This window comes from Wyeomyia smithii, chromosome 3 (genome assembly GCF_029784165.1).
Source record: "Wyeomyia smithii strain HCP4-BCI-WySm-NY-G18 chromosome 3, ASM2978416v1, whole genome shotgun sequence".
In the NCBI taxonomy this organism is placed as follows: domain Eukaryota; kingdom Metazoa; phylum Arthropoda; class Insecta; order Diptera; family Culicidae; genus Wyeomyia; species Wyeomyia smithii.
Window position 1 is genome coordinate 48832222 of NC_073696.1, and position 20644 is coordinate 48852865.

The 20644-nt window shown below is 38.2% G+C and overlaps 2 protein-coding genes across 8 annotated transcripts in view; one reads left to right on the forward strand and one right to left on the reverse strand.

The window, feature by feature from the left end:
- LOC129731829 (tyrosine-protein kinase Btk29A) overlaps positions 1-20644 on the reverse strand; it is a 202174-nt gene that overhangs the window by 149095 nt on the left and 32435 nt on the right. For all 7 annotated transcript variants that reach the window (XM_055692166.1, XM_055692165.1, XM_055692169.1 and 4 more), the window contains 3 exons: positions 5200-5295; positions 5004-5136; positions 4793-4936 (listed from right to left, as the gene is read on the reverse strand). In XM_055692166.1, coding sequence (XP_055548141.1) covers positions 4793-4936; positions 5004-5136; positions 5200-5295 — 373 coding nt within the window. The remainder of the gene's footprint in view (positions 1-4792; positions 4937-5003; positions 5137-5199; positions 5296-20644) is intronic.
- LOC129731833 (trypsin-1-like) lies at positions 16424-17432 on the forward strand. The gene is made up of 3 exons (XM_055692179.1): positions 16424-16490; positions 16551-17008; positions 17071-17432. Exons 1-3 carry the CDS (start codon positions 16424-16426, stop codon positions 17353-17355), a joined length of 810 nt encoding a protein of 269 aa, XP_055548154.1. The 3' UTR covers positions 17356-17432.

Sequence of the window (20644 nt, forward strand, 5' to 3'; positions counted from 1 at the left end):
GTAGTTGCATGATGATTTGTTGAGGGAATGTTCGAATATTTTAGTCTGTATTAATTTAATCGCAGTTCCGGTATTCTCGCGTGCCGTTTTTTCGGTGGTATATCAAACAGAACGAGTTCGAATCGCGTAATAATTTTCGAGGAGGTTAATATGAACTTGTAGGCGCGATATTTGCTATGAACCCGGTACCCGAATTCAGCGCATCGTTTACCAAAACGAAATCTGCTGCAAACCCTACCCTTTTCTCCAACATCCCAGTGATTTCTCGTGGAAGTGCAGAGGTGTTCTCGGCTTCCAATAAAGCGAGTATCACGTCAACATATTCCCATACACACTCCTTCTTTGACCTGCATTCGGATGCGGCCGGCGCTGGTCTTGCCTAACATAAAGATAAGATCACCAGTTTTTACACATTGAGGATGAATGTTAGTCCCAAACATCACCCATTAGTTCTCTGTGTAATTACAGCTGATCTGGCAATAACGGAGTAGCAACCGCGGGCGGTCAATCATGCTCATGCTCATGCTATAAGTTTAATAGTTTCATCGTATTCCTCGGAAAATTTTACGTGAGAAACACATCATCCGGAAGTAATATGATATAACATTTTTTATGGAAATAGTTCCAATTTTCCTAATTTTCATTATTAAATTAGGGTGATACGAGTTTCTTACGTGATATATTTCGAGAAATACGTTGGAACTAATAAATTTAAAATAAAATTAGCTGCATTTTCCGAAAAACGCTAATTTAGTTTTGAAATACAAAAAATGATTTACCTGGCAACACTTCCAACAATAATTTTTCTAGATTCCTTAGCACATTTGCTACAAAAGTCACCTGCCAGTATTTGTCGGACATCTTACGTCTATATCCTTGTAAAAAAAAAATAATTAAGAAATTTTACACTATTTTCACTAATACGTTACAACTCGAGATTGGCTCATATTACCTCGGGGTGTTAAATGTTTCTTACGTAAAATTTTCCGAAGAACACGATGAAACTATCAATTTTAAAATATAAGTGGCTATATTTGCAGAACAATGCAAATTTAATTTTCAAATACAGAAATAATCTATCTGGCAACACTTCCGATCAAAACTTTTATTTTTCTGGATTCCCTGATTTATTTTCTTTGAAAATCATCTATCAGTACTTCTTGGACATCTTACGTATATAATCGTAAGAAAAAGAAAAGAGAGATTATGGACAAAAAATGCGCGAGTTAGGTTGTTTAGCGATTCAAGGATTTTCGATTTTTATATATTATCGTGATAAAACGTGATAAAACGTGATTTTTTAAAACATTATATCATTATCCTTTGATTTTTAAATGAAGAATAAAAATTCATTCCAAATCGCTACAATGACAGTTGGTATATGGGCGAACTGTCATTGTAGCGATTTCAAGCAGATTTCAACCAGATTTAAATCGTGATTTAAAAAGCGAAGGACAACGATAGAAATTTTATTTTGAACACGTTTTACTTAGAAAATGCAGATCTTTCAGATGATATAAAAAAAATGAAGCTAAACAACCCAATTTGCAACGAAGAGGGGGTCCTACAAAGCGGGTGGTATTTCGATCGACACCGAAATTAGGGTTTTTCAAACTGAACCTAGATTAATATGCCGAACTGAAAGAGGTAGGAACTGCAGCTAACCACTACCACCGTCGCTGTTTCCCGCTGCTGTTCCACGCCGCCTTTGCCCACTGCACTGCTACGCTGCTTATGTCCGGTGCTGTTGCCCGCTGCTAGAAAACTGATTTGCTTGAGGAGAAACAGTCTCTTATATAGCCCAAAGAGTGCATTCCCGGCTAACTAGGTACTCCATCCCGCCGTCCCTTTTAGGGAAAGGCAGCAAGCGACCAATCGAAAGTCGACATTTGCGTTTCGACAATGTTCAACAATTTTCAATAGTACAATAGTTCGAACAATCAGATTACAATTTTCTGCATTTGGACGGGTGTTTAAATAATTTTCCAATCGATTGCTGCAAAAATGACAGAAATCGGTTGGAAACTGACTGAGTTTAAAACGTTTGAAATTGGACAATTTTCATCACGCTCCCGCTGTTTTCGGTTTTGAAATTGGATCCCTGTATTGAAGTTGGGTCCCTGTTTATGTTGCCGTAAGACGTATTCTACGTCAAAAAACTTACCAAAGCAGGCAATACAAAAAAGTTATTGCGTGTCGATGCGCGCTTGCCGCTACTCAGGGGAATGCATGAAGAATGAAGTGTATCTCGAAAGCGTGTGTGCAAAAGACTTGAGGAGCGTAGCATATGTCTCGTTCTCAAACAGGAAGGAGGAGAAATGTATTGCTAAATATAAAAAATAACATATTTTCAAAAATTTCACCGTAGAGTCGAATGTGCCCTTCATATTGAGACCAAAATATATTTTTATATGTGCTCCGAAAAGACGACATATATATGAAAAACGCACATTTTTGGATTAAAACACCAATAACTTTGAGGTGAATTAAGATTTTTGCGATGTGCATGTTTGCATTGCAAATTATTTGTCTTCAAATTGTTCAAAGACAGTTTGGATGTGAAAATTTACATAAAAAATTAAAGCAAAAAACGTGGTTTTCGATCTAAATCGATTCTTTACAAAAATAGAGATGAACTGTTTTCTACAAAGTTGCTTAAAATTAACAGAGCGAAAACATTGTAGAACAATTTTTTTCCATCTACAAAGATTAAAAAGATAGATACTTGATTGCATCAAAAATTTGAGTCACCCTAGTTTTTGATAATTTTTATATAAGCCCTTCATTATACATAGCAAATTTGTAGAAGAACGTTTTTCCCTAGAATGTTACTAACAAGCTCTAGATACAAATTTCTCCCTAAATTCGGTTTCTGGACTATTGTGCATTGACTAAACTACGCAACGGTTTATTTGAATAATACGTGCGTTGCACGGTAAGCGGTATCGCTCATGATAGCAGGAAAACACTTAATCTTTTGAGTTGTTCTCTCCTGTTCGCTGTTTTCAATACTCTTCCGCACTCATATTTGTTACGACACAATATCCGTATTGAGAGTAGGTGTCGTAAGCGCAGAAAACTACTGTTTTTATAATCTCACTTCGCTACATGACAATTGTTGGACCTGCTTGTCTCTTCAATATTCTCGAAACTCACATTTTTAATCGAATGAACCACACTTCCACCATGTTTTGACGTAGGACTACGTCCTACCGCACTATATCGAGATACATTCTGCGGAAAACTAAAACTAAGGTGTGACGTTGCATGATTGTAATCGGAAGACTCTTCGAAATACGAAAATCTTTTTCTTGTATGTTACAAGTGATACTGCCCAAACTTAAAATAACCATTAAATAATTGCGAAAGCTAATTTGTCCGTTATTTTTGTACATTTTTCAAAGATTACTGTTTTTATGTATTTTTTGTGTAATATTCCAAATATTTCTCATCTGATCAAATTTGTATATTCCACAATTCAATTTCACAATACAGATTTTTTTATACGCGGGGGATGCGTTCCAAATTTGCATGAAACCTCGTAAAAATAATTGAGTTGAAAAAAATTACGTAAAAACTGTCCTAAAACGTTAAAACTTTGAATAAATATGATAGTGGTCATTCTAAAGGCCAAAATGCAATTTTATAAATTTTCAATATTTACACCAAAAATTGTGATTTTTTTTGAAAACTGATAAATGATTACTTTTGTCTTAAAACGAAAAACGTGATTGGAATGAGGTCGATGTCTTGCTCCATTTTTAAGTTGTTGTTGAGAAAGGCAGCCCACGTCAAAAACCTTTTTTTGCATTTTGACATAAATTATATAAATAAATTTGAAGTAATTTAAAAACACGTTTGTTCGATTTATTTCTGTTAATCGTTGTTTCCCTATTAAATTCACATTTAAGTTTCTCGAAAAAACACTATTTACAACTTTTATTTTTTAGGTTTAGCTTTCAAATGTTTGCTGCCGATTTCAAGTCACTATCGTAGAAAATAATAATAATATTCAATATTCTGTGACATTAGAATTGCGTAAGGAATAAATTCATGCCAATTCTATTGTTTTTCTGATGTCGAAAAATAATCTTAAAAAAAGTTCCTTGTTATTGTTTATTTTTCGCTTTTCAATGTGTTACTTTTTATCAGTGTTTATTGTTTTTCAAATTAGTCATAGTTTGCTTATTTCTTCATTTAATTTTTTGAAATATTTTTAAATTCACAAATGCAAAAAATGTTAATTTCATGTATTTCAAGCTATATTTTTCTCGTGCTCGTATTTAATTATGATAAATCAATTTTGTTATTTCATTATTCCTTCTGATTCCCCGCTTTCAATACTAATACATGGGACAACAGCGCTTCGCATATTTTATTTCAACTAGGTTCCAAACATTTGAGACATTTGTCTCTTAGCTAATGACATCCAATTCGCAACCCGGATCACAATTTGCATCGTTTACGCCCACCTTCAGATGACTCTATTGGTCTCCTTATACATATTAGGGGCCATCCACATACAACGTGGACAGATTTTGAACGATTTTTACCCCCCGCCCCCTAAAGCTGTCCATGTGGTATGTGGATGGCCCCTTACTGCGGTGATAAAAAGAAGTCAGGGGAAACCCGATCGAATTCGAGCGATAAGCAAATATGTATGCTGAAACTAATTTGACAATGTGAAAATAGAGCTCGATCGTCGAATGAAGTGATTAGCATTCATAAGTTTCGTGACTATGTCATCCAATTAAATTATTGTTGTCCACAGGCAAGATATAGAACTACTTACTTGGATTGTTGTTGTACTCTGGCCACAGTGTCGCCAACTGGCAGCCGAGCGCTCGTCGGTTGATACTCTTGCAACAGGACCACTTCCGGCCCTGCCAAAGGCTTGGATGGTATCGGAACGATTTTGGACTGTACTCCTCGCAAACTGAAATTAGCATAGGAAGGTAGCTTCGTAAGCAACTAGCAACCTCGCAGCGGCGGCAGAAACCTACCTCTCCGGATGGAAATGATCCAATCGACGCGTTCTTTCTCACTATCGGCTACCAGATACAGAGTGTACTGGGGCAGTGTCGTTCCCGGATATATACCGTCACTTTCACAGTATCCTACCTGGAAGGGATAACCCTGGGATGCAAAAGACTGTTTAGAAAGTTTACACTTATGTTTGCACAAAACTGAAGCACTCACATCCGGTGCAGCGGTATCACCTCCTTCGCCCTGCAAAACAGCCGGCTCTACTAGACGCACCCCTCGGACACTGATCCGACCACGCTCGCGTCGTTTCTGTAATGGGGGGAAACAGTAGTATTTTGGTTAGTTTCACGATTCCGATTATTGGAAATTTTGTAGTGTAAGTGATAGTGTAAGATGTGCGAAATGAAGTGAATTTAAGCGATAATGGTGCGACTTTGAAAGAGTTTTTTTTGTACTCAAAAAAGCGTTGAAGCGAAAAAGCGAAAACTTGTGGAAATATAGGTACAAAGTGAGCAGTATTTACATACGATTAACTAGAACGGCAACTTGTTCATACTGTGCGGAGAACCAAATAGCTAGATAGGTTAACTTTTATTAGAAATTACTTGATAGTTTAGAACCAACACAGAGAAAATACCACTGCAAAAGACTTACTTGTTTTCAATTCCACATAACAAGCAAAGTTAGTAAAATCCAAAATGCTTATTTATTTTATGACCAGAAACCGAATCTACATCTACTCTTATTCTATTTTTTGGCCTGTTTCGTTTGCGAGATTTCTAAAGGCCAATCATCAATTCCGATACTTTTTTGAATTCCAAGATGACGACTTTCGGTTTCTGGAAAAGATCATAAAAAGGCTAAAAATCACCTAATATGGCCGAAAATCGTCTCCAAATGCCATTTTGAATCCCAAGATAAAGAGTTTAATTCGAATTTCTGATGTTTGTTGTGTTGTGATAAATAAAAATATAAATAATATATTAATTAAACCCACTGGAAACAATCGATCAACAAAAATCCATCAGCCAATTCTATAAATAGTATTGCAATATGTAATTTTATGGTCAACAAAGCATTTTCCAACCCACTGATGTAGCATGCGAAACTATTTCCAACACCAACCCGGAAGCATTCTTGCTCATGACAGCGACACTTTTGCCTCGTTATACTACTAATGTGTGCTCCACTTTACTAGCTTTGAAAGCAGAAGAGCAACCGAGCTTGCAACATCGGATGTGTCGTTCTTTACGAGTGAAAGCAACGAACGAGGGTTCACTTGCAGAAAACTCTACCCTTTTTTTCGTGAATGCATTCCCATTGTACTTAGATTGAATTCTCTATCTCATATCCGAAAAAAGCTAGCATTTCAGATAAATAACTGTTAGCTGCCGAAGCGAATGTGATGAATACCTAAACGTTCGTTCTGAAATTTTAGAATTTCCATCAGCTTTACCCGTACCGCTCTTAGGATGATAAAAAGATGATCATTCATCGCACGTTTCCATGATACGGCCCATTAGTCAAATTATGAATAAAATTTCTTCACAGCGTACAAGCTTCTGGTGTATTTGTTGAAAAAACTTGGATTCTATTGGAACGTCGGAATGCGTAACTAAACGATTTCAATTAGAGGCAAAACATACGATTGTTGTTTCGCCCATGCAGCACACCGCCATCTGTAAGTCAATGACCTAAATCCTATAAAATTGAAATGGGAAAAAGTTCCCAAGCGAATCATCGAAGAGGTAAATTGGGCCAACCGATTTTTCCCATCTTATTGACATACAGCTGCGATAAACAAAGGACTCTTCTATCGAAGCCGGACCTTCCGTTCGCAACATAGAAGCAGATAAATCAATCTCCATTGTAAAGGAAGCGAGTCGAAGCATTTCTTCAATCCGAACGTCTTCAACCCGTTTCATGGGCCCGGCCACCGCTTTTGTCTAGCATAGGGCAACAGTGTCGTACTAAATCATCATCACAAGCATATTTTGTACGTTACTTTTCAGCCCCACAGCTGTGACCGCAGCGGTGCACTGAACCGCGCCTCATTCCTCGCAAGGATTGAGACCTCACCTGAGTGGCGAAGGTGGTGAAGTACTTGTAGGAGCGCGGCTTGGATTCGAAGCTGAATAGAACAACAATACCGATGGTGATTTATAAGGGACTACAGACAGACTTATAACTTATGACAAAGTATTAAAAAGTAGCTGAATGGAGCTTACGCGAGCTAAAAACGAGGGACTAATGGAATGCATAGAGAAAAGGTCACCGTCTCTAACAGGCTTTGTGCGTTGAGCTAAATATTTTTTGTTTGAAAAATGAGCACCACGCAACGACAATTGGACAAACGTGACAACTCACTATCGTGGTGGGTATGATTTGTTTAGCACGTTTCATCAGCGTGTTTTCTACCGGCAGAATCAGAACGAGGGTTTGACTACTGAACAATTTGCGATCTATCTGCTCTCTCTGGATTGATAATTTCTTCGTGATAACCAACCTAAACCACTTACTAAACGTGTTTTCAGTCTTGTGGACAACTCACGTGTGGATCTTCGTGCAGTTGGCCACTTCAAAGTTTCCTGAACTAAACATGTAGACTAAAGTGGATTAGTTATCAAACGAAATTCTTCGCACTTTCGTCATCACTTCATCGGTGTGACGGGAATACATAAGAATTACACAGATAAGAGGGATAAACCATAAAAAAAGAATATATAAACACTCTGCAAAATGCAGTCTATCTCTTCAACCAGCTACGGAACAGTGAACAATGACCTTCCAGTTAACGGTGACAATCCTGTTCGTGGCCAGTTTGGCTATCGTCTGTTCTCGAACCGGTAAGTATATGTCAATTGTCCGTCAAGGAACTTAAACTAAATTTATTTAAAACATTTATTCCAGCTCCCAAAATAGTCGGAGGAGAGGAAGCTCAAAAACACGAATTTCCCTACCAAATTTCGTTGCAATGGAACTACAACGACATCAGGAATAAACCAGAGCACTTCTGTGGAGGATCCTTGCTGAACGAGAATTTCGTACTGACTGCTGGCCACTGTCACATTGCGTTATCCGAAGACGGATTCATCGAGGCAGTTGCCGCTGAACACGACTTTTCCGTTGCTGAAGGGTTCGAACAACGCCGCTCGGTGGAGTCCTTCATCATCCACGAAAACTATGAAGGATCCGGTCCAAATGATATTGCAGTTATTCGCGTTAACAAACCATTTGAGCTGAACGATAAGATAAAAGCCATCCAACTGCCGAAACAGTTGGAAGAGTTTAAAGGTGACTGTGTGCTCAGTGGATGGGGATCTATGTCGACATTTGACGTCCCGATTTATCCTAATAAGCTACAAGTAAGATGATTTCTAAAAGTTGTCGTGAAGAGTTTGATAACAAAAAGCGTTACTTCTTTTATAGAAAGCTACCCTTCCCCTGGTGGACTTTGATGTATGTCTTAAGCTGTGGCAATATGGCGCTACACTAGAAAGCAGAAACGTCTGCGCTGGACCTACGGACGGTTCGAGGAGTGCTTGCTCTGGTGATTCCGGTGGTCCCCTGGTAAAGCAGGTGGGCGACCAAGTGGTTCAGGTCGGTGTCGTTTCGTGGGGTGCCGTTCCCTGTGGAGTCCCCTTGAAACCGACAGTGTTTGTCCGCGTTGCTTCCTACATCGATTGGATCGAGGAGAAACTCCTTCAGTGAAGCCACAAGAAATCTTAACATCAACAAAAAAGAGTCAAGTCATAAGAACTGAATGAATAAAATTTGTAATAAACTGAAAATAATAGTGTCTCTATCTTATTTTTCTATCAAAATACAGTTTATAATGATACTGTAAGCCAGTGTTGAGTTGTTATTACTGAATCATAACTTTAAACGCTTCACTGACATTGGTTTGTTGAAAGTTGAATATTCTTTTCGGAACTACATAAATTTGATGAAAACATTTGTGAAAATAAAGCGTTGCAAATAGAAAGTGAAGAGTACGAAGCATGAAGAATAACGGTATGCGTTGAACATTGTTTTCGAACTAAACATTTAACATTCAAACATGTGTTCTGGCGGATATTAACAAATCTAGATGTCGCCAATGACGACACATTTGTGTTATTCTTGTTTTTGTATAACTGTCTTGTAACTGATTTAACGAAAAAATGAATCAAAAATAGTACCACGAATTTTACTTTTATACTATGTTTATCAAAAATTCAAGCTGCATCTATATACACTGGAGTCTTTTTTACGCGGTTAATTGCACCGCGTTGAAAAAATCCGCGTATAAAAAACCGCGTTAATTGAAAAAATCGCGTAAAATTACTCCATTCAATAAATAGACCCGAATAAAAATAATAACACGTAAGTAAATATATACTTGAGAAATGATACAAAAATGGTAACAAAACACACAAAATGAGTTTATAGTGCTTCCAAAATGAAAACTCATTGAAATTCAGAACAGCTACTTTTTTACAATGATTTTGCCATTTTTGAGCTTTCGCTTAATCGGAAGTTAATCTTAACGACTTAGACTCGTATGCATGTATTTTTGTTCCTTTTTGCTGAATCAACGGAAATTGCCAATTATTTGATAATACATATTTTGGAAGATTTATATTAAAAATATGCATTATTTAGATTAAAAAACAGAAAAACTTATTTTCATGAACCATACGATTATTTTTTATTTTATTTCACCTTATTTACTTCTTATTAGATTTACTTATACTAAACTTATTTGATACCGTGTAAAAATAATCTTCCAAACCGCGTAAAAATATTTCGCGTGATTTAAAAAAATCGCGTAAAAAAATCCACGTTATTGTAAAAAATCGCGCGCAAAATGCCGTGTAAAAAACGCATAAAAATAGCCTGCTTAAAAAAAGACCCCAGCGTATTTCCATTCACGTCGCTCAGTATTTAATGTCACAAAATCAAAAAAAAAAAATGCGGATTCTAACATACACTAAAGTCTATTTAACGCGGGGGGTTCGCAGCGTGTAAGGAAATCCGCGTAATTTCCGAAATCTGCGTAGAAAAACTCACTCACTTATAGCTACCAAGAAAAGCATAGTTTACAGTTCCAAGCGAAGTGAAAAATTTGACAAGTGAAAAAGCGTAAAATTTCGCTTGCGAAATCTATCGTGAAATCCGTTTGTGGAACACGCAGATATTTCATCAGCCTGCAGTTTACAGTTCAAGTGAAGCGAAATTCACGAGTTTACACTCCGAGCGATGTGAAAATTGGCTGCAGTTGACAGAATATAAACGCACGCAAGTTTTCGCTTGCTGCTGCTTTTTTCACTTGCGTTTGCATGCGTGGAAAAAGTAAACCCAAGTGAAAAAAATGAGATCCACTACCTTCGATTTCGCTGGATCGAATTTGTTCACAGTTCCAAGCGAAGTAAAATTTTTGCAGTCTGCGTGAAAAAATGAACATTTTATATGAGATTTTCACTTCGCTTGGAACTCTAAATAGGGCTAAAGCAAAACCTTGTTGTTAGGGAATTAGAATTACGTTGTCCATTGATGTGAACTTTTATAATAAAACCTTATCTCTATTTTTATTTTTTGTTGCCCACTTATTTTGCTGCCATTCGATTACCGTTGTTTCCCATGGGAAACAAGGTGTCTAGTCTTAGCACTTTATTTCGGCAAAAGAACATCAGAAAAAATATACTATTTTAGACTACGTAACGGGAGGTTGCATTGAAAGTCTATCTGGCTGTGGAAATGAAATTTTGTGACTAAACCTGCTTCTGGAAAAGGAAGGCTGCATGACTGAGCTGCAATGTTGCATGGAAACTTTTTCCGACAGCACAAAACTTTTGAGACTTACCGCCAAACAAAATTCGTAAGGTCGATTTCCAACGACTGCTTTTTATGTCATGCGATAAAAAGCAATTCGAATGTTTTTCCTCGAATTGACCCTTGACCGAAATACTCAACGGTTTTTTTTAACAGAACGTACGTTGCACGGTAAGTGGTATCGCTAATGATAATGCTTCACGTTGTTTTCTCCTGTTCTCTTTCTTCAATACTCTCCCGCATTCATATGCCCTCTACAATGTAACGCATATTGAAAGTAAGTGACGTGCGCGCCAAAACCACTGTTTTTAATCCTGCTATGCTATATACCTCTCCCTCAAAAAAGCAAAGCCTAGGTGCTACATTCCGATTCGACCTTCTGCTTATTAACTGTTAAGTGGACAGGACAATTGCGGTGCTAGCACTACGATCCTACTGACACTAATAGTCTCTCCCGAACCGAGACACGAACCTATGACAACTAGCAATCCAAAAAATCCTACCGTTTTTAACCACATACCTGTGCGAGTCCGGATTTTCAATTTACCTTGCAACAAAGAGACTCGATCCCGACTTAATGCTGAACCAGATGTCCGGCTACAATTGTCACAAACTTAATTAAATATTACATAGTTTGCGTAATCTAAAAAACCTTAATATTTCAAAATCGTTAAAAATCTGTCCACGTGGAATGTGGATAGCCCCTAACGCGATTTTCAGAGCAAATCATTTTACTTATTATATTTTCAAATAAGGATCCAGAAAATGTTCTAAAAGTCATCCATTGACAACTTTCTTCTATCTCTCGTCGTATATGATTTTAGAAAAGACTTTTAAGAACTTCGGACCTATTTAAAATAAGTCCAGATTAATTTTCAAATGAAAAATATGCAGTTATTGGATTAAGTATAGCCCACAAACTTCACTGAAAGCTAAAAGGGTGCTGCTAGTCGAGTTGTTGCGAAATGCGTTTTTATTAGCTTTGAACCCCGTTCGAAGGGGTTACATACACCTTTTTCTCTAAAAACAAAAAATTAGACATGCTTGGCTTTTTTGAAAAGTGTGTAAATTTAGGTTATAATGTTCTAGCCGAACAGTTTGAAAAACAGCATTTATTCATAAAAAAATATCATTTATTGGTGAAAATATGGCTGTTCCCCGGAGACCCTTTCTATTCTTGATTACGATGAAAGTCCAGCAGATCAGCTGTAATCATGAAACTTTTAAATTTCATTCTTTTACAGTTATTCTATAAACATAAGGGTGGGGAATCGTTATAAGGAAAAAACGAAACTTGATAGCAGAAAGCCAGAACCTAGTTTCTTTTAATATATTTGGGGCCCCAAACAATCCTAAATTTATCGGAAGTCGATCGGTTTTGTCTTCGCTTGGCGCATTGCATTTCAAATTTATATGGAGAACTGTATGGGAAAACCAACTTTTTTGCATTTTCCATTCTAAAGAGCTCAAAATGGCCCAAACCATAGATTTCATGACTTCAGATGGTAGGTTTTTTGATGCCTAACAACTTGGCCGAAGACACTAAAGAGCTGGGTTGTCCCAAAAAAATACTAGAGCTGTTCAAAGTTGATTATGTCGAAATTTATGTTGCAAATCATTTTTTCTGCCAACACTGCCAGTGTACCGGCGTCAGTCAGATTTGCATCAGAAGTAACCCCTGAAACACGTTGTAGACTCTACCTACGCCTAGAATATTGACCTAAATTTGTTTGATTGATCCAGTTGAGTGTATAAACTCGTTACGATAGGTTACTTCTGATGGGAATCCTACTGACACCGGTGCATTGGTAATGTTGGCAGAAAACAAGATTTTCTGCATTTAAATCGACATACTCAACTTTGAACAGCTATAGCTCTTTTTAGGGACATCCGAGCTCTTCAGTGTCTTCTGCAAAGTTGTTCGGCATCTAAAATACTATACTTTAACATAATGTTGTGCATTATAAGATCATCATTGAGCTTTCTAGAAATCAGGGTGGCCACTCAAAAATCGAAATGAAATTCCCGGTTTTTTCCCGGTTTTTCCCGGTTCGTTCAAATATTTTTCCCGGTTATTTGTACTTCAGAATTCTGCATTTTTTTCATACAGTTTTAAACAGGATTAAAAAAGGATGACTATCGATTTCCATCCCATCATCGGTTTACATTCTAATATAGTCACTTCTTAAGCGTGTTCAGGCTTATTATAATCCAGAGACATTGTTGCAGAAATTTTCCAAGAGGATAACGTTTGCGGTAAAAAAAATGGACAAAAATTGCTAATCTTTCATGGGTTTACCTTTAATCGCACTGATGAAACCACTCACACATCATCAATCATAGTAACCCATGAGTTAGCAAAAAAAATTGACAGCTCTATCAGTCAAACTCTAACTGAGATGGCGAAAAAAGTGAAGCTACTCCGTTCAGAAGTGTGCGCATTTTAAGAACGGTACCCCGCCACGTCAAAAACGGACATCGTGCGGCACTTTGTAGACGCCGGGTATGCCCGTTCCGGCATCTACAACATCTTGACACAATTGGACAACGATCAAAGCATCGAAAGAAAGTCCAGTTCCAAAGGATGCTGAAGAGGAAGACCGAGGGAAAAGTGGCTAAATCGCTGCGTGCACTTGGTCAGGAGGTTGGTGCGTGCGGTGAAACAGTGAAAAAGTATCTGGAGAACATGGACATACATGTCAGGAAGCGGCAGTCCCGTCCACTGCTGCTAGTCTCGGAGCTGCAGGCAATGACGCAGCGACAGCGGTTGAATAAGATGGTCAAGTCGATTTCCCCGGCAAATCGCGATGTGGCAGTGGTGATGGACGACGAGACCTATCTCACCCTAGAAAACAACGATTAGCAGAGCACTTCGTATTTTAACTCTCCTACGAAGAAAGTGAGCACAGAGGTGAAGTATATTTCACAGACCAAGTTCCCCAAGAAGGTGCGGCTGTGGCTGACAATCAGCGACAAAGGGATGTCAAAGTTGCTCTTCTTTTGCTCCGGACTGGCCGTGAACGGGGAAATTTATAGTACGAAGTGCCTGCCAGAAGTTGCGTCGTTCATCAAGAAATACCATAAGGGCGAAGACACGTTGTTTTGGACAGATTTGGCGTCGGCCCACTACTCGAAGCGATCGTTGGAGGAGATGGAGCGGCTAAATATCGATGTGGTACCGAAGTCGGCGAGTCCGCCCAACGTCCGCCAGCTGCGTCCCATCGAGAATTTCTGGGCAAACTTGAGGTGCAAGATCTATTCCAACAATTTTGTCGCGAAAACGGAGGAGGGATTAATAAAAAACACAGAAAAAGCTTGAAAACATGCCTGCACGCATGTTTTCGTCCACCATGATGAATGTTCCGGTTAACTGCCGGAAGGCCGCTTGCAAGGGCGTAGAATTTTTAAAACTTATAAACAACGCATATAATACCGGGGACTCCTAGGCCAAACACATTAGCTTCAAGAGCACGGGCCGTGGCATTCTTCTTTCTGGCTTCTTCATCTTCATCTTTTTCCCGGTTCCAAACAATTCCAGGTTTTTTCCCGGTTTTTCCCGGTTCCAAACAATTCCAGGTTTTTTCCCGGTTCTCCCGATTTTCCCGGTTGGGTGGCCACCCTGTAGAAAGGTAAATGCAAAAAAGTGGGGTTTCCCATATAAATTTTCATACAAATTTGAAATGCAATGCGCCAAGCAGAGACAAAACCAATCGACTCCCGGTAAGTTTAGGGTTGTGTGGGGCCCCAAAAGGAACCAAAAAAACTTGGTTCTGGAAAATCGATCACTTTCCCCCACCCTAATAAACATGTTTTAGTACACGGAATCCTTTTTGTCGTTTTTTGAACCCTATGGTGGTCCCCGTGGTTCTGTGGTTAGCGATGTCGGTCGACTAGCTCTCCCACACGGTTGTGATATCGGGTTCGATTCCCGATCAGGTCGAGGATCTTTTCGAGCTGGAAATTTTCTCGACTCAGCACTGGGGCACGGTGTATCGTTGTACTTATCCTACACATGCAAAATGTGCCGAAAAACAATATCGATAACGAAATCTCTCAACTAATCTAGTTGATCGAGACCGCTATTAGCCCCAAGGCTAAGCGTGCGATATATTGAACCCTATAAATTAAATGAAATATTTTTTTTTTCAAAATAAAATTTTATGGACATAGAATGATCGTTCAAGGACTGCCAATAATAAAACCGAACATTCTATAGAGATAAAAAGAATTGCTCAAGTCGGCAATCGTAACAACGGCAGTATTTTGTTATTTTTTAATAACCGTTATCGCGATTGAAATTTTGAACTTATGTTTTCATTATCTTTACCAGTAAGTTGCTTAAATCTATATGAAAATTTGGGAAAATGTTTTCAAGATGTTGTACCCTTACCCTACAAAGAAATAGAATTTCTCATAAAAAAATTGTTAAAATATTACTTAGATCCAGGATCAGATATTACCTTCAAATGAATACTTTGTACTGTGCTCATTAATAATTCTAAAGCAAACATTTTTTCAAGTAGATGCTCAACACAGCTTTTCAGATATTAACACTGCACACTTTAGTAAGTGCACGAACTGTTTATGAACTCTTACGTTAATTTTTCCTTGAATCCGACCATTGAAAGACTTTTTATTCCTTCATCAAAAATAATTCTCTCAATAAAACCTTTCCAATACTTCGAATTAAGATCATGTATATGGTTCAGGTTATTGTAAAAAAATCGAGTGATAAATTATTCCCATGTAAATTTATTTTTAAGCACAACTTTTAACCTCTTCTATAAGAAAAAAATGAATTGATTTGTATATTTTATTGTTATACTAAAAGATTTGAGCTATGGCACACTCCATCACAGCTGAGTAATCAAAACTTGAACTGGAAAAACACCACTTGATAGTGAGTGTTGTATGGAAATTTTCAAGTGGGACAACAATACTGCTGATAAATCCACTTGAGAAGCAATGTGTGCCATCTTGAAATGATGTGTTTTTCATGGGATTTACGACGGAATTTCTATTCTTGGATCAAATTGTTGACGCTCAGCACAATCAAACAAGTTACCATTGAAAAAAAAAAACGGCTTGACGAAGTTTAGTTTTTATCCTTCTAGTAAAACAAAACCAGTCAGTACTTTGTGGTTAGCTTCTTAGCACTCATCAACAAGAACCTTCTTGGCACCTGCCCTTTTGTGGTGGTATTTGTCAATTTGGAGCAATTTTTTTCAATACCCTTTAGAAAAAAACTATGACTTATAATATCAACAAGTTTAAATTGGGAGAAATAGTGCGATATGACAAGGACGACCACTTCTACCAATAGTGATATGTCTGCCACGAGTACCAAGACTAAAGAAGAGGCAAACCACAAAAAATCAAAACAATGGTCGCAGTGGTCCAAATTTTTGAAAAAAGGAAAAAACTATAAACAATGAAAGTCCACTACACGTGCCGACAGTAAAATTCATGAATGGTTTCACGGCATAATCCACCCCACTCAAATCGTACATACCAGCGAGGCTGGTAAACTACATCTGATAAGCGGGATTAGGGATCAATCGAAGCAGATGATTGCTATATAAACTCACTGCAAATTGTAGAGAATCACTTTATTCTGCTAGCAATGGCCTTCCAACTAAAAGTGGCACTCCTAGTCGCAGCCTGTTTGGCTTTTGCTTATTCCCGATCTGGTAAATATCAATTAGAATTTATGATGAACAATCAATTATTCATCTTGAATTTTGCTTCAGTTTCAAAGATCGTCGGAGGAGAAGAGGCTGAAAGGCACGAATTCCCCTACCAAATCTCGTTACAATGGAACTTCAACGATAGCACAAAGGCACCAATGCACTTTTGTGGAGGATCGTTGCTGAACGAGAATTTCGTCCTGACTGCTGCCCACTGTCGCACTTCGTATTCGGATAACGGATTCATCGAAGTGGTTGCCGCTGAACATGACGTTTCCGTTGCTGAAGGGTCCGAACAACGTCGCCTGGTGAAGTTGTTTACCATCCACGAACAGTATGGTGGAGGAGTTGGTCCAAATGATATTGCAGTTATTCGCGTAGACAAACCATTTGAGCTGAACGATAAAGTGAAAACCGTACAACTTCCGAAACAGTTGGAACAGTTTGAAGGTGATGTTATGCTCAGTGGATGGGGATCCATGTCGACAACTCCCGTCCCAGACTATCCTGATAAACTACGAGTAAGATAATTGTTTTAATAGCTGTTATAAAGGCGGCAAATTTAAAATCTTCTATTCTGCAGAAAGCTGTCCTTCCCCTGGTAGACTATGACACCTGTCGTATGCATTGGGAATACGACAGCGCGCTAGAAAGCAGCAACGTCTGCGCTGGCCCTTCGGATGGTTCTAAGAGTGCTTGCTCTGCTGATTCCGGTGGTCCGTTGGTCAAACAGTTGGGCGAACACCAAGTGGTTCAAGTCGGTGTCGTCTCATGGGGTGCCGTTCCCTGTGGAACTCCACGCAAACCAACTGTGTTTGCCGGCGTTTCATCTTACGTCGATTGGATCAACGAGAAGCTGCTTCAGTGAAGTCACAATACATTGCAACGGAAAAAATCGAAATGAGAATTAAGTACTGAATAAATAAAATTTGTGTTGAGTTGGAAGTAACTAGTTTCGTTTTATTTTTTCATCACACTATATCGATAGGTTATGGTGTGCCGAATATGGAGAATAATAATGAGACAAATGTTGAAAACAAACATTACAATCTTGTAGCTGCTTGAGAAAAATCATAAAAATTTCATAGTTAAGATTAGTTATCCATACGGTTGCAAATCTCCATGTTCTATATAAATAGAGACGGCGTAGTTAGGTATTTTGACGCGGTTCAATACCGATCAACCGTCACCAACAAAAAATATGAATGATAAAGGACCCAAACGAGATGGTTTTTTACGCGGATTCCGGAGTTTACGCGTTTTTTTTCTTACGCGGATTGCGGAATTTCTTTACTCGGATTTCGGAATTTACGTGGTTTACGCGGTTTCTTTTTACGCGGCACGTATCCCTCGCGTAAGAAGCGACCTTAGTGTATATTTTTTCGGAGGGATAAAATTTATATTTATAACTTTGCCGAAGACGTCACACCGATCAAACAAACCGTTCTGGCTCTAATAATAGTTGTAATCATAGAAACCTTCACAACATAGCATTTTCAAATAGCTTCTCAAAAATGAGTCGTCCTTCAAAAAATAAAACCAATGGCACAAAATGGCACCTTTTGCCCATAAAAACGTCTATGCAAAGTTTAATCAATGAAGTGCCAAATTTGTCCCAGTAATAATAAGGGGATTATTTCTACGTCGAGTTTTTCAAAAATTTCTTTGAATGTGTTAAAATTTCGAGAAGTTTTTTTGTTTTAGGCTTATGTGCCTTTTGCTTCTTATTTTTGAGGTTTTTAATTTCACGATGAAATGCCATTACAGAACATTTAAGAATGCTGACAATCGGCTAATTACGATAGCACCATTCTACAAACATATCCAGTAACTGCTGCAAATGGTGACAGTCACTTCACAACGAAATATAGTTTTAAATCACCCGCGTATATAAGTTAACATCCATCACTAAGCAAAATACCGACGTCATTTAAAAATATTGTAAAAAGCAACGGCCCCAAGTTACTTCCTTGAGATACACCACTTAAGTTAACGAACGGAGTTGAGATGCACGCTCACAATTTCACTCGAAGTGATAGACAGATATGAACTAAGCTGTCAGACGCACCAAGCAGGTTTATTTTGCGTAATAGTATACGATGATCAATTCTGTCGAATGCGGCCTTCTAATCATCCTGTAGAAATATAATACTTGATTCCAGTTAGAAGACTTCGATTAACAATAATTTCGAACAATTCCGTTCAGGGCTGGAATTCACCTCAGTGCAGACAGAACCACACAAATTTGTACACAACACATTTGCCATTAAACCGTGCGTGCCACTCCCGATATTTCGTTTGTGTTCTCTTCTCCCCATTCGCTCTTTTGTATTTCTTTCGCACCGAAAAAATACGACTGAGTACACTTTGGGCATTTGCCAAAATGTGCGACACCACACATTGTGTCTTACTTTGTGTGTTGCTTGGGGCAATGATTATCGGATTTGACAAACGAACGATTATTGTATTATTATTAATTTTTTTTTTTGTTTCTGCACTTCATTTGACTCCTACTGAAATAATTTATGAGCTAATTTCCAGTGCTGCTCAATGGGTTTTGTTTCAAAACTAAAAAGGGTTTTTCCCGGAGATAGCCTCAATATGTCTCGTACATGAACAGTAGGGTGGCAATAGGAATCGACTTTTCGAATTTCGTTTAGAAGTAGGGCTCAATAGTTTCGTCTTCGAAAAACGTTCCCATACTAAACATCAGCTTAATCTGACTTCGGGAACACGAAAGCATTATTTTGTGACCAATGAAAAAAATGCACAGGTCGTTCAAAAATTTCTGAATACCAGAAAATCCTGATGCCAAATGCATGAAACATCGAGATCTGGTGTTATCCAAAAACAAAAAATGAAAAAATCGATCGGTTAAAGTTTCACTTTTCGACTGAACGAACTTCTAAATGCGACGAAGGATAATTTTTTTCCATACAAGTCATTACCACTCTAATGAACGGTATCAGTAGTGAATGCATGTAGCGATTGTATATGAATACCGGGACAGAAACATGTATGGACGTGCGTAATATGTCCTTAAAAACACGTCCACGCCATTGAGAATCGTGTTTAAATGAATTCTCAAAAATGTATATGGTCCTTTCTTGGTTCCTTTTCTCTGCTAATTTTTCTACCCGCAACGCAACGCAAACTGCTCAAACTGAAACTCTTTGTTCTCACGCAATGTGTCACAAAAAGCAGCACAAAGTGTTGTTCCGTTCTTCCTCTCTTGAAAAATTTCTCACTTGGTGATATCTTTCATAGTCATTTCGTTTTCGCTCTTTCTCTTTGTGCCTGTTGGTTGTCGAAATGTGTAGGTACCGTTCTCGTTGTGCCTTGACGTAAAATTTACACACTGAGCGCAATGTGTGTGCGAATGACAGCCCTGATTCCGTTACAGCCGAGAGATTTGTAATTCCACGGTAGTTACGGATGTAACTTTTATCTCCACTTTTAAATACCGGAACCAGGACACAAAAGAGATAGACTCTACAAAGACTAAGTTATTGAAAAAACGTAAAATAGTAGGTGGTTGTATCCAAGACACGACCCCATATCTGACGTAGAATACGATGCTTTTATTTGACTTTTTCAAGTGTGGCTAGTTCAAGAATTGCGTTGATTTCTACTATTGATAGTAAACTCCTCACGAGTACCTTATGGTACTGAGATGTGAAAAACTCATTAACTGCGCCCATTGAAACCAAGTGATCGTCCTTAAAAAGACGTTAATTTGAGTTAATTTTCTACAAAACTGAGAATCAGTCAAACAGCTTGAATATTCGGAATAACATTTCCCTGGGTAATTAGTGACGCTCGTTTAGTTTCTCGCCATTACGAATTATCTCTAGCAACGTTGCCCGCCAATTCCAACACTTCCGCAACAAGTTACATTGCAGCCGCCAGATCTATAGGTACTCCTGTACCAACCCGCATGATTTACGGGCTCTAGCCATGACGTTAGCAGTCTTGGGTCTGGTTGTGCGTCTTCTTCTACGTTAACTACCCTCGTGATAGGAACGTAATCACGAGAAACACGAAGAATAAATGTGAACAGGAACCGATTTTAAAACCAACACCCGAATCGCGTGAAAGTCAGTGGACGAGGATGTGATGAAATAAACCCGCGCGATTGTCTTAAATACAAGTGGGCG